We start from the raw sequence: 14,164 nt of genomic DNA on the forward strand, positions 1-14,164 counted from the left end.
GAGAATGAGGGGGCTCAGAGCAGAGACCCAAAATCCATCTGTAGACAATGGGGTATCCCCTCACAGAAGGGTCACAAGGAATGGATGAGTCAACCCGGGAACAGTATAGCACCGATGAAACACACAATAGTTCTCTGGTTCCTTGAGGCTTCCTCACCCCCCACTATCATGACTGCAGTCCTGCCTTTCACTGTGAACTAGACCAGAGCATATGCACAGGCACCGATAAAAGATAAGAGCTCACTACACATGGAATCCAGAAATAGTAATGGGAGTAGTGATACTAGGAGGGTAGGGGGAAGAAGAGGAAGCGGGAACTGATCACAATGATTGATGCATAATCACACACACTCCCAGGGGGACAAACAACAGGAATGGTGGGGGAAGTGAGACAGTGGTCAGTATGAGATAAGAAAATAATAATAATTTATCATTTATCAAGGTGTCATTAGGTGGGGGCGGGGAAAAAACGAGGAGCTGATACCAAGGGCTAAATAGAAATAAACATCTAGAAAAGAATGATGACAACATATGTACAAATATGCTGGATACAATTGATGTATGGACTTTTATAAGAGCTATAAGAGCCCCTGATAAAATAATCTTTCAATAAAAAATATATACGTACATGACTAGTATCACCTGACTGTGATTTCTCCCTTGCACATGTCCCAAAGGAAGCTGGCCAAGAAGCAGAAGGAGACACAGAGCGGAGCTCAGAGAGAGATGGGGCCAGTGGCCTCGGCCGACAAACCCACCACCAAGCTCAATGTCAACCGCAACGATGAAGGCTTCTCCTCTAGCTCTCAGGATGTGAACGGATTCAGTAAGTCGAGTCAACTAAGGGGAAATGGGTATCTGCAGTCCAGCTTTGTTGTCCAGTTGCCTTGATTTTGACCCTGGCTCCTCTTCTGTGTACCCTGTAGGGGGATCAGGGGCTGGGATGTTCCCGGTTCTAGGCTCTCCCTAGCAAAGACACAGAGGCAGGTCATCCTAAGTATTCAAAGACCTACATAGAGACATTGGCTAAAAATAATAATAAAGAGGGAGGGGGAGACAACTATTCCTTAAAGGGAAAATAGGGCAAATTGGATTGATTGTTGTAAAGTTTCCAAAGCAGTACTTCATATGAACTCTGTAAAATAGGTACCACATAAATTATTGTGGTCTCCATTTTTAGAGCATAGGAAGTTGGAAGTCGGGGCTCAAGAAGCAATTTCTCTTAAGTGCCATGTCTGGTCAGACCAGAAACCCATGCTTCCCCCACCTTAGCCACTTCCCAGTTACAGCCCAATGCTCCAAAGGGCATTTAGCCAAGGACCTGGGGTCCTCATGCAGTGTCAGTACAGAATCCCAGGCTTGTCTAAGATTGCAGGGTTAACCCTTGTCCACATAAGAACATCAAGACTGGTAAGGTTGGAGGTCACATGGGTCACCGGTCCTTTGGTGGTTCTGTGAACCAGTTCTTTCTTTGGGTTTGTTAGAAAAACCAGCATCCCCAGTCTCTGCTCCAACTGTTTGTAAATGCAGGGAATCTAAGCATAGACATACATCCTCCCCACGTTGAAAATTGCAAAATGGCAAACAACCCATTGGGAAAGAATCCACATGACACGGTCTGTATCTAGCAGCGTGGGAAGAAAGGAAGCCAGTATCTATTAGCAGCCTGGCATTCTGCAGGCACTGTCTCTCAGTGAATCCTCACCACAGCCCTGTGAGGTACGTAGTTCCCATTTACAGGTAAAGGTATCCCTATGGAGCAGTTCTGCTCGGGAACAGGAGGTGTTCACAAGGTAGCATCCACTTGGCAGCAAATAAAGACAACGAGGACGGCAATCGATGCTTCGGCACGCTGGACGAACCCTCCCAGCGCCACACGGCCCGTCCTTCACAGATCCAGCCTCACAGAGTAACTGAAGTCCACGATTCCTGGCCTCAGGTGCCTCCTGGAACCCACCTGGAAAGGTTTACAAAATACTCCTAGCTGGTCGCTCGCCCTTACCCACGGAATCATAAACTCCTGTGGGATGAGGAGTTGGAGGGAGCGCAGAGAGACGGGTTTGGTCAGAGCCACGCGGGGGAGGTGGGGGTTCTTCTAGGCACCCTGGTAAAGAAGGTCAACCTGGGAGAGAGGCATGGGCTGTTTTCAAGTATTGAAATGCTGCCTTGGGGGATGAAAGATTGATCTTAAACCTACAAAACAGTTGAAAGAAGACTGCAGCGAATCCCCGGACACCGTGGCCCCAGATTCGCCAGTGGTTAGCATTTCACAACACGAGCGCTTTTCCAATGTGTACAGACTCATCTCTATCTTTTTCTCCTTTTCTGAACTCATTTTAAAAGTAAGCTGCAGGTAACGTGATGCGCCACCCCGACAGCCTTCAACGTGGGTTTTCGGAAAGGCTAGGCAAGCTCTTTGACAGACGCACAGAGAAATGATCTTCCCCCAAGAGGTGTAGCTTGGTTTTAGTGATATCTAGCATGTTGGTTCATAATCAGATTTCCTCCATGGCCCTGAACAGGCTTGATGGTTTATTTAATTTTAAATCCAGCATCCAAGCAAGGGACTCCCACTCTACTTGATTATCATGCCCCTTAATCTCCCTAAACCCAGGGTAACCCTGAAACCTTTTCTTTTGTCTTTCAGGACAGCACCTTTTTAAGCCAGTTGTATTGTAGCATACCCTCGGTGTGGATGTCTCTGATGTGTGTTTGGTTGGTGGGTTCCCCATGCCTACATTCAGGTCGAACATGGTAGCGAAAGCACTGCTTCACCTGTCATCCTGTCAACAGACACACGATCCCACCTCGCCCATAATCAGTGATGCAAAGTCTGCACCTTTCTTAAGGGTTGGGTAATGGCCTTGAAAGACAAAGCCTAAAAGCACATACTGATTATTTTATGAGCAAATATTTAACATTCATTTGTCCCACAGAGCAGACTAAGTTTGCTGTCTGCCCATCCAGGAAGCCAGTCTTCTTTGTCTTCTCCACCCAGGTGATCAGCTGGGATCCAGGCATCCCCCAGGGATCAGGAGAGGGCTGAGCTTAAGCCAGGAGAGACAGAAAGGGGGTTGGCAAGGCAATGGGCTTGGCTTACTTCTAGATAGAGGAGGGCCCTTGCAAACGCCTCCCACTGAACGCTCGCTGAGTTGTGGCTGCACTAACTGTCACAGGCTGTGCTGCTTTGGGCCCAAGGTGTAGAGACAATTAGTGCATTTTTCAAGTCCTGATGGCTTATGGGAACACTGGCCAAGGGGTTCTCCGTCATCCACATCCTTCCCCGAACAGTCCACCCAAGAACCCTCATGCACACCCTCTTTCATGTGCAGAAGTGCCCCCCTCCAGCCCCAAGGACTCGGAATGCAAAAAAGATTCTGAGCAGAGGTGCATGGTACCCAGTGTGGCTCAGAGGTTGCAGGTATGTGTACAGAAGTCTTCTGATCACCAGTGAAAAGCCGTGGGTGACCCCAGTGAAAACACCCCCACTCCCCTTGCTCCTTCGCCTCAAAGTTAGGCGATCAAGATAAAAAACATCCATGATAGAGGTAGATTTTCCAGCCAATAAAATTGAACTCAAATTTGTAAAGGCCAGGGACAATCTTTCCAAATGATTGTGTGTGTGTGTGTGTGTGGTGTGTACATTACTACATGCACGCATACACACACACCAATAAATGTGCCTATTCAGACAAACACACATATGCACAGGCACAGTGGTTTTCAGACGGTGTGCATTGGTTTGAATCAGTGACTATTTTAGGACTCTGTCTGAGATATTTGTAATGTCCTTAGACTCCAGCCACAGCCATGCTCCGGGGATTCTTTTGAATGTCCTGGAACCCATCAGGCGCCTTTTAAAATGCCCCATGGAACCACTAGGATGAGATTTGAAGGCGGGGAGGTGGGGGATGTAAGTAATGCTTACACTGGAGATGTAGAAATTGTTTCTGAAATCACTCTGATGTATGTAAAATTGAATCTATTTTCGTGGCATTAGGGAAGTGACTGCCTGGCTTCAGCAGTGGCATCTTTAGGCAGCCCCGAGATTGTGGGCAGCATTTGGGGGAGGCTGTTTTCCCATAGGAAATAATGACTGAAGAACTCATGCTCTGGGCAATTATTTCATGATTGAACAGGTGGGGCCTTGCCTAATTCCCATCCTGCTGTTCCCTGTGGAACTTTAGTTTCTGGGCTTTTCTGGTCTCAATGGCTGCTCCATTTGGCAGCATCCAGCCCGTCAAGCCTCCCGATGTTTTACAGGAATGATGCCCCACCTGCCAGCACTCCGGGGTAGCGATGGTGTGGCTCTGGAGTTTGGTGGCAGGCTTGCGAAGGGAGCGCGTGTCCCATTTCAAGGTCAAAGGCATGCATTGTGTTCCATTTAGAGATATGCTGGCTGCGATGAAGCAAGCTGATTTTGATCTTTCTGCTCGGTGTACCTGATAGCTTTTTGTTTTGTTTTATTTGGGGCCTGTGATCTTTGACTCCGTGGGATGGTTTTGGGGGTCTTTCTCCAGATGCCCTGACTTTATGTCCATATTTTGCTTTGCGTGAAATCTATATATATAACATGGACCTTTACCATTCAGCATGTTTGAGCCTTAGCACATATTCCTCAGTGACCCTGGTTACAGTCTACGTGTTTCCCAGCCATCACCACAGTCTGCTTCCAGAAGTCTCCCTCACCCTTAATAGGAGTTCAGTGAGGCCCCAGAGGTGGCTAGGGCACAGGGCCACCCAGACCCCAAAGAGGCTGGGGAGAAGGAAAAATACATAAATATGTAAGAAGAAACCACGTTCTGTTTTTTTTCTCCCTACTCTGGCTTTCTCTCTACCACAAAGCTGAGTGAAGTAGAAACAGGAATAAAAATAGCATAGCCCTGCTGCCCGGAAGGCCAGTACCTCCTGGTTCTTCCCTTTAGAGCCTGCGCCCTGCTGCAAATCTATAATAGGATGTAGGCTCCGGGTTGACCCTCTCCTAGAGGAGTGCTGTGGGAATTGTCCCACCTGGAGCCTTTTGGGAAGTGGGACTGTGTGCCCGTTGGCCCCATCCTCAGGCACTCTGGAATTGGGTCATTACCTAGATGGATCCAAAGATGAGCCAGGCATGGCCCTGCCCACACCGAGCTGACAGCCTGGCCAAGGAGACTTGTCCAACAAGGAAGGTCTTTGAACCCATCAGGGGCCATGGTAGCAGCCAGGACAAGCAGCCACAGAATCCTTGCCCTCCCTTTGTACCCCCCAGGGTGACCCAAACATACCTGGTGGCAGCATGTTGTGGCCTCAGAGGACACTTGCTACTGACCAGGGGCCTGTCCCTGAAACCTGATGCCCTCTCCATCCCTCAGCCCATGGTTGGTCCCCAAACTCAAAACCAAGACAAAACACACTCCCCTTGTTTGGCTGTAGAGCTGATTTCTACCCATAGCGACCCTACGTGCAGAGTGGAACTGCCCCTGTGGCTTTCTGAGACTTTTCATCCTTCTTCAGAGAGGAGCTAGTGGTTTTGAAGCACTGACCTTGCCTTTGGCAGCCCAGTGTGTAACAGCCCAAGGGTGCCATCGCAGGTGAGTCAGGGAATGCCCAAGCTGGTGTCCTGCGGGGGATGGTGTAGCAAAGGTAGGATGGACAGAGGGAAGTGCGGAACAAAATTGTAGCCTGATTGTTTGGGGAATATGTTACGTAACTACAGCAATTCAGGTAGGGAAGGCAGGTGGTAGCTTTAAAAATGCCTGTGGGGGGTGAAGCAAGCTGGGGTAAACGCCTTGGGAAGATTTCTTAACCTTTTCAGGATCATGGAGACATGCATCTCTGGGGAAATGAAGTCTGCTCTCTGTATCTTCCATCCATCGACTGGCCCTCTCCCTCACCGTCTGGTCCATGCCCATGGAGTGCTTGGTTTTCAAGATAAGCATCACCCTCTGTATTGAGTTGAGTGTTTGGGAGCTCCACAGAGCAGTCATCATCCCCACCCCCACTCACCACCACCCCCACCCCCCACACACACTGGATTCTAAACCTGGGTTCAGGATTCATTGCTCCTATTTCATTAACCTTAGAATCTTTTTCACACATTTGCCCAATACAGAGGTGTGTGACTCCCAGCTGTGGTTGCCTCATACAGTCCAGGCCTAGATGATCTGGGGCCCAAGCAAAAGACCCTAGGCTTCGCTGGTGCTGTTTCTTCTTGATGTTTTGACCTATCTCCCAGCCTATGGAGATATGTTTGGTTTCTTGTTATGTCGGCCAGCAGTATTATTTAATCTTCCCAGCTTGGTGCCTCCCAATGTAATAATTATTAGATTATTAATGTCCATAGTACTATTTATCATGTACTAAGTATTAATTATGTTCACATTCCCATGCTGAAGGTTTCCTATGTATTATTTCACGGGCATGTTGTGAAAATTAAATGTTATGATGATCCCGAATAATGTACAGGTAAGGAAACTGAGGCTTAGAAACAGTAGGGAATTCACACCCGAGGCTTTAGCTCTATGACAGAGCTGGCATTGAAACCGTGGTCTGTCCGACACCCCTGCAGCTGGAGCCAGGACCGCTTCACTGTATTGACTTCTGTAACGTGGGAGTTATTGCTCCTTCTCAACAGACAACTCCTACAGGGTTGCCGTGAGTAGGAATTGACTTGATGGCAGTGAGTTGTGTTTTTTTTTATAGATAAGGAAATTGAAGTCAATAGATATTAAATCAATGGATGAAACCTTTGTATCTCAAAGCCTGGTCCATTGACTAGCATCATCAGCATCACTGAAAACCCTTTGGACACTAATTCTAGGGTCCCACTCCAGACCTAATGGATCCAGGCTCCAACAATTAGTGCTTTTTCTTTTTCTTTTTAATTTCTTAAAAGATCAGGGGAGAGTGTGAACACAGTCCCCTACTACCACAAATGATGCAGTCGAGTTTCCACATTTGGGGAAACCGCAGAGGTCAGCACACCCGCAGTGCAATGGGTGAGCCTCACCCTGGGAAAACCACCTTCCTCAATTAGTGCTTTTTAATAAGGTGATTCAGATGTACTTTCAAGTTTGAGAATCCCTGCCTTGAGGTAAAATCCAAGAGTTTCCAAAGGCATCGTCTCTTGTGTGCTAAGTTGTCTGATAATGGTAGCATTATAGGCACTCTGGAAGAAAAGGGCTCTGAAATCCCCCCAAGCCCCTTCCCCAGAAAAGGTACCAAAAGGACACTTTGACTCAGAAATTCTGGTCCTACAGGCTGCAAAAACAAATCCCAAGAAAAATCCTTCTGTCCCCTGTATTATCATCTCCATTGCCATCTACATCACCAGGCCCAGGGTCCCCTGTGAGCATCCCTGAGACTTTGCTTTCCTCAGAACTGTGACAACCTATGATTCAGGATGAAGGAGTGGAAATTTACAAGGAAACACAAAGATGAGTCACCCAGTGAAATCAAGAGCTCAACAGAGAGCATCGTCAACAGGAATAAAAAATGCATGAACCGCTGTTTGCAGGGACAATTATATTTTCTGGTTTCTGCAGGATTAAATTGGATCTAGGAGAAGAATTGAATGTTACAAGCTTGCCACCTCCAGTCTTATTGAATATTTTACAAAGATTATTGAATATTTTGCAATCATCCAGTTGGCTGACAGATTAAAGGACACACTTATTAAGTTCCTAGCAACCCAAAGTTGGATTTGGAATTGTTTACTCCTTGGAAGTGAAATATGGAAAGTTAAGTGGCCTTGAGATAGTAGACAAAGTGTCCATCGCAAACACTAAAGAATTTAATTAAGATACATTTCAGAGAATGAAAGGGGGCTATTCCAGACTAAACATTAGCTTAGATGTCATTGACCTAAGCTCCTCATCTTTGAGATAAAGAATTGTATGACCGAGAGCTTTCTCCTTGAGTCACGAGCAGCAGTCATTTTGGAATTGGGACTCTGACCACTCTAATCCCTGACCCACAGTCTCTCTCAAAGGAAATAATTATATTCAATATTCAATATTTTCTGCAGGCCTCTGACTTCTGCACTACCAGAACCTTCTGAAATTGAATGATACGTTTCACCTCCTGGCTAGGGAGTAGTTGAGGTCTTCTTTTAAATATTCATTGAATACCGACCATGTGCCATGCATTATAGTAATCGTAAAGGTAAATAAGACATAGTCCCTGCCTTCAAGGGTATTGCTGGCCTCCAAGAGGGAACTTGTAAGTAGATGAGTTTCAATAAATGTGGCCAGTGATAGAGAAGACATGTGTGTCCCAGAAACACTTAGGGCCCTCCTCTTTTTCACTGCCCTCTGCTTTACTGAGCATCTTGTCCTTCTCCGGGGACTGGTTCCTCCTCACCATGTGTCCAAAGTACATGAGATGAAGTCTTGCCATCCTTGCCTCTGTGGAGCATGCTGGCTGTACTTCTTCCAAGACAGAGTCGTCTGTCTTTGTGGCAGTCCATGGTGTAAAGGGGAAGCTGAGGCACGGGGAGACAGACAAAGTATAGGACAAGGGAGAGCAGAAACAGAAATAGCTTTATGGGGGGCGGGAGGAGCTGCTGGACAAGGTTCCGTGACCTAGGCCAACAGGCCAGGGAAGTCGTGCTCAGCCGCTGGGGGTGCGGGTTTTTAAAGGGGTGGTGAGGAATGTATGGCAATGATGGCAATCAGCATATGGGGTCTGGAAACTCCAAGAATTGCTTGTGGACTCATCAGAGCTTTCTTAGAACCCAGAACATCTGGTTTCATTGGTGATCTGATCTGGTGGTTATCTGCTGCTGGCCTTTGGGATGTGCAGGGAAGGACATGCAGGGCCCGGACCTGCTTCAGCTTAGTCCAAAGACGGCTGCCTAGTTCGGATCCAGCCCAAACACATGGTACCTTCAACATGGAAGTTTGAAATATTTCAATTTGAATGAGAGAACACTGTGTAAGAAATGGCTTTGGTTTAAAGGAGGTACCGGAGGAAAGTTGTCCCAGGCAGAAGAGCCAGAGGTTTGGACTTGTAAGGGGCATGGAAAGTTTGAAAACAGAAACTCAGAGTACAAGGTACTATGTTGAGAGCAATGGACTAGAGATGGGGCTGGAACCTGCCTGGGAAAGGCCCCACTCTCATGGCTAACTTAAATTCCTTTTCCAAGAAGGGTAACTTATTTATCAATTAGAGTTGTAACCTGGCTTCATATTCTCTCTGAATTGCCTCACATAATGATCCCATTGCAGGTAAGTGGGGGCAGCATTATACCAACTACAGACCTTCCGGCTCACAGCAAGCTAGCCCAGCCGTTCCTTCTCAGTACCCTTTCAAAAAGACCCTGAAAAACTACAAAGCTGAAGTTGCTTTTAGCAATTTATGCTAGATCACTGCATCTTGAGAAGAAAATAGAATTGTTCTCTCTACCTCACAGGTGGTCCTGAATTACAACAGGGCACTTAGAAAGTGCTTGTTAAAGTAATCAGGGATAAAGAAGGGAGGCTGTAACTGTAAATATATAGTTGCTAGGTAGCAGAATAAACTGAGTTTAGACTATTTTTTTTAATGTCTTTCTTCCTAAGCTCAAAGCTACAGCCTTGGTAAAATGAAAACACAGATAACAATTATACTAGCTAACATTTTGAGAGTCATTACTGGACAAAGCATTTTACATGCAGCATTTAATTCAATCTCAACAACTCTTATGAGGCAAATTAAGAAAGCTCAGAGGACTTAAGGAACTTGTTCAAGGTCACACAGCTACCAAGAAGCCATGCCGGAGAGTGAAGCTGGCCTTGTATGTTGGCCCTATCAGCAAATCCTCCTTCCTTTCCAGGCCTTTCTGATTCCTCCCCAGCCATCGCCTTCTATTCGCCTTTATTGCTTCATGCTCTTGTTCCCAATTTTAACTGTTACAGACCCCAAGCTCAGAACTTGAACTCTTCTCTTTCTGTGTATTCTCAATCTAGCTTGGTGAAGATGACATTAAATGAGACCATGAGCCCAAGAGGAGGCCAGATTTGGAACAGAATGGTGGGAGTTTAGGTCTGGCCACATCATAGACTCATGGAAGAGATATGAAATAGGCAGTTGAATCAGTGGGTCTGGGGCTCAGAGGAATAATCTGACCTGGGTACAGTCAATGTTTCCTTCATTGTGCATACACGGTGATTAAATAATTTGCCATGAATAAGGAAACTGAGGCCCATAGAGGTAAAACAAATTGCCAAGTGTCACTTGACAAGTTAATGGAAGAGGCAGGACTTCCAATGAGGACATAATTATAGTGTTTAGAGAAAATCAGTCAATTAAGCCTGAGATCATAATGTTAAAGCAGAGGACTGTTAATGGACTATGCTAATGCATATATGTTATATACTAGTGTATATATATATATATATATATATATATATATGCATGTACATGTGAGGGTAAGTAAAAAGGTATTGCTAAAAAATCATAGAAATATTTATTTAACAAAAAACATCAAAATGTGAAGCTACTGTATTTTTTTGACATATTCTACATCAAGCTCTATACACTACTGAAAAAAGCAGTTTCATCTCTCTACACGTCTCCAGAGAATACCGTGCTCTTTGATTTACAACATGTCAAAAGTGACAGTTTGGGCATCCCTGAAGGACTCAACTCGTGTTTCTTTTAAATACTCTTTACATTTGGGAGTGAAAAGAAGTCTAAAGATGCAAGATCAGGATTGCAGGGTAGATGAAGTAAAGTTTCCCAACAAAATTCTCTTAAGATAGCCCTTGCTCAAAAAATGAACAGGTGCATTGTCATGATATGTTGGGGGGGGGGCATTCCTTAGCTCAATTTTCCTGACCTTTTCTCACCAATGTTGTTTACAATTTTCTTAAAACTCCTTCCTAATAAGCCCCTTGGGTAACCCTGGGTCATTGGAAGAAATCTATTGAGATCATTCCTTTGGGATTCCCAACAACAGTCATCAAAACCTTCTAAGCTGTCTCTCTCCCTTCAATTTAGCTGGCCTGAAAAATCCCTCATATATATATACACACACACACACACGCATGTGCATATATATATATATACACTAGTATGTGCATATATATACTAGTGTGTGCATATATATACTAGTATGTGCACATATATATATACTAGTATGTGCATATATATATACTGGTATGTGCTCATATATATACTGGTATGTGCACATATATATGTGCATTAGAATAGAAGACGCTGCTTTGATTGTACCTTGGTCTCTGGATCATTTGGGTAAACCCTAAGCTCATCCTCAGTTATGATTTATCCCATAAAATCAGTTTCACCAGCCTTAACCATGCTTAAGAGAATGATAGCAAGATCAACTGTTTGAGCTCACTGAGCTTCATGCAATACTTTGGGCATTCGTGGAGTAGAAATCTAGATGAGGCCAAGATGTTCACATGAAAATGGAAAAGGCTGAGTCCTGTGATAGCTCGCCTTCTGTAGCTATTGCATCAATGGTAACTCAATGGTCTTCTTCCACAGTCTCTGCAGTTGAGCCACCGTTTCCGCAAGAAGACGAGAGTCTTCCTTCTCCTGGCTCATCTTTAAGGTCCTCCTGGCCTTCCCAAAGGAGATTTGATCCAACTAAAATCTCTGTACGCAGTCAGTATATATGCACTCAGTCAGGATACAGAGGTATATTTGGGAAGCCTGATACAGCTGACTCCATGTGATGATGCCCTGTTTTCAGTCTTCAGGATTGAGTGCAGGCAGAGAAAAGAAGGGAAGGATGTGGCTTTGCCAGTTGTGCCCTATCCATGTCTCTCCCATCGCTATCATCAGGGCCCCTAGTCTGGCAACTCTGAGGGAATTTGCAAATTCCTTTTCATGGTCCTTGTCATACTGGGAGGTGCTTCTCAAAAGAGTCTCAAGTAATAAATCATTGGCTGGTCTGAGAATATGATACAATCCTTTCTCCAGTCATAGGTCTTGGGATGTATAACTTGCAGGGATATACCTGTAAGTCAGGGACTTACAGACCACATACAAATAAAGGTAAATACTCAGATGGGCTACTACCTGTCTGCCCCAGTGGAAGAAGAAGGGGGAAAAATCAAGACAAGTAGAAAGCAGAACCGATTGCGGTGTTCTCCATTGGCTAGATGGGTGCACAAGGAGCCCTGAGGGGCATCAGTTATCTGGGGAGGTGCTGAGAGCCAGAGGATACTTGTTACGGAGACCCAAGATGTATGGTTTTTATGGAGACCTGACTTTCCCCCAGCACTTGTGCAAAGATGTTTCCTGGGTTATTAAAACTCACTCACTAAGAAGAAAGGGATTGGGGACCATATTGATTTTTCCAGATGATAAGAGGGATCAAGTGATGAGGCCAAGATGAGTTGATAGAACTTAAGCAGGAAATGAAACTAGACTCGTTGGCCTACTTCCAGTTGGACTCGAGAAAAAGACTAGAGATAAGCTGAGGTTCAAAGGTTAATGGTAAGATTTTGCAAAGGAAGGAAAAGAGGACCATCTTATTGGTGTCTGCTTGAATGTATACTCCGTGTCAAAACGTAATGGCATAAGACACTCCCCATTGCACCTGGCTCACTAATCTGTGGCCCAGGCGCTTGGATACAGCACAGCTTGTGTCTACTTAATAATGAAAAGCATTGGATGGTGGGATTTCAATGATTTTAGATGGCTGGGACTTCCCTCCCAGGCCTGTTTATCCAGGAACGAATTCTCCCTCAAATGGAATGGGCTAGGAATCGAATGTGCAAGATGTTTCTTTCATTCACATGTCTGACTCCTAGGCTGGACCGACTACAACATCTACCACAGGCTCTCATGGGTCACTCTCTCCATGCATCTAGCATGGGTTTCCATGTATCATGGCAGGCTCGTGGTAAAGAAACGTCTGGCTTGGTGGATGACTTCCCCTAGAGCAGTGGTTCTCAACCTGTGAGTCACAACCCCGTTGGGGGTCGAACGACCCCTTTCACAAGGGTCGCCAATTCATAACAGTAGCAAAATGATAGTTATGAAGTAGCAATGAAAATAATTTTATGGTTGGGGGTGACCACAACATGAGGAACTGTATGAAAGGGTCGTGGCATTAGAAAGGTGGAGAACTACTGCTATAGAGCAAATGTTCCAAGAAGCCAGATGCAAAGCCAGTCTTTTTCAAAATTGGGTCCAGACAGGCACAACATCAGTTATTTTTTAAAAATCTGTCACAAACCAACTAGATTAAAGATGTGGAGAAGCAGACACTTAGTTCGGACTCCTGATGGTGCAGTGGTTATTCATTGGGTTGCCAACTGCATGGTGAGCAGTTCAAAACCACCACCTGCTCCGCAGGAGAAAGACAAAGCTTTCTACTCCTATAAAGAGTTATCGTCTTGGGAACTCACAGGGGCAGTTCTACCCTGTCCCATAGGATCACTATGAGTTGGCATCAAGTCAACTGGACTGAGTTGGGTTTGTTGCATGTAGTAAGAGAAGGCATTGATGGTGGCTATGATGGAGACAAACTACTATACTCTTCCCAATTGAGAGAATGCAGGTACAAGGGCACAAAGCTGTTAGACTAAAGATTACATAGGAATATTCTCCAATTTTCATTTCCCCTTGGTTAGAGCCACGAGGCAAGGCCTCTGCAGATTTTCTGAATCTGGAAAGAACAGTAATTTGTAAGGGTAAAATTACTCCCTGAAACCTAGATCTCAGAAGATGGCAATGTTACTAACTCCTCCCTAGAGATTAGGAGAGAATATGAAGAACAGGATGCCCTTTCCCTTGGACTTTTACCTGGGAATTGCTTGGCCTCATTGGCGTGCCAGACTGTTAGATCTATGAGGATAAATGGTGCAAGATGGACTTGGAGGAGTAATCAGGGATGGCACTTTATAGGACTTCAAATATTAAAAAGTTTGAAATTTATCATTTTCTGCAAAGAGCCAGCAAGGGTTGAGTAAGAGAGAGGTAGATTGGTTCCTTTTTGAGAAACATCATCCTGGTGAATGTAAGAAGAGTGCATTCGAGTTGGAGTGAAGAGAGACTAACAGGAAGCATATTTCAGCAGACATTCGACTTTACAGAAAATCACAAAATGCTGGTGCACATGGAAAGTCTGCACACGTATACATACATACACACTCACAATCACATGCATCTACCCACACTGGCTTCCAGCATCAACAATCACCAAAATACTAATTACCGTGCATGAGAT

General features: G+C 45.2%; 1 protein-coding gene and 1 pseudogene across 1 annotated transcript in view; one reads left to right on the forward strand and one right to left on the reverse strand.

The window, feature by feature from the left end:
- Positions 1–14,164, forward strand: part of PTPRT (protein tyrosine phosphatase receptor type T) — a 459,397-nt gene that overhangs the window by 343,820 nt on the left and 101,413 nt on the right. Inside the window, exon 10 of the mRNA XM_045295498.1 lies at positions 678–826. Within this exon, the coding sequence (XP_045151433.1) occupies positions 678–826 (149 nt within the window). The remainder of the gene's footprint in view (positions 1–677; positions 827–14,164) is intronic.
- LOC115871421 lies at positions 6,877–7,015 on the reverse strand (annotated as a pseudogene).

Source organism: Echinops telfairi, unplaced genomic scaffold (assembly GCF_000313985.2).
Source record: "Echinops telfairi isolate 266 unplaced genomic scaffold, ASM31398v2 ScPeMD7_5592;HRSCAF=6446, whole genome shotgun sequence".
NCBI classification, from domain to species: domain Eukaryota; kingdom Metazoa; phylum Chordata; class Mammalia; order Afrosoricida; family Tenrecidae; genus Echinops; species Echinops telfairi.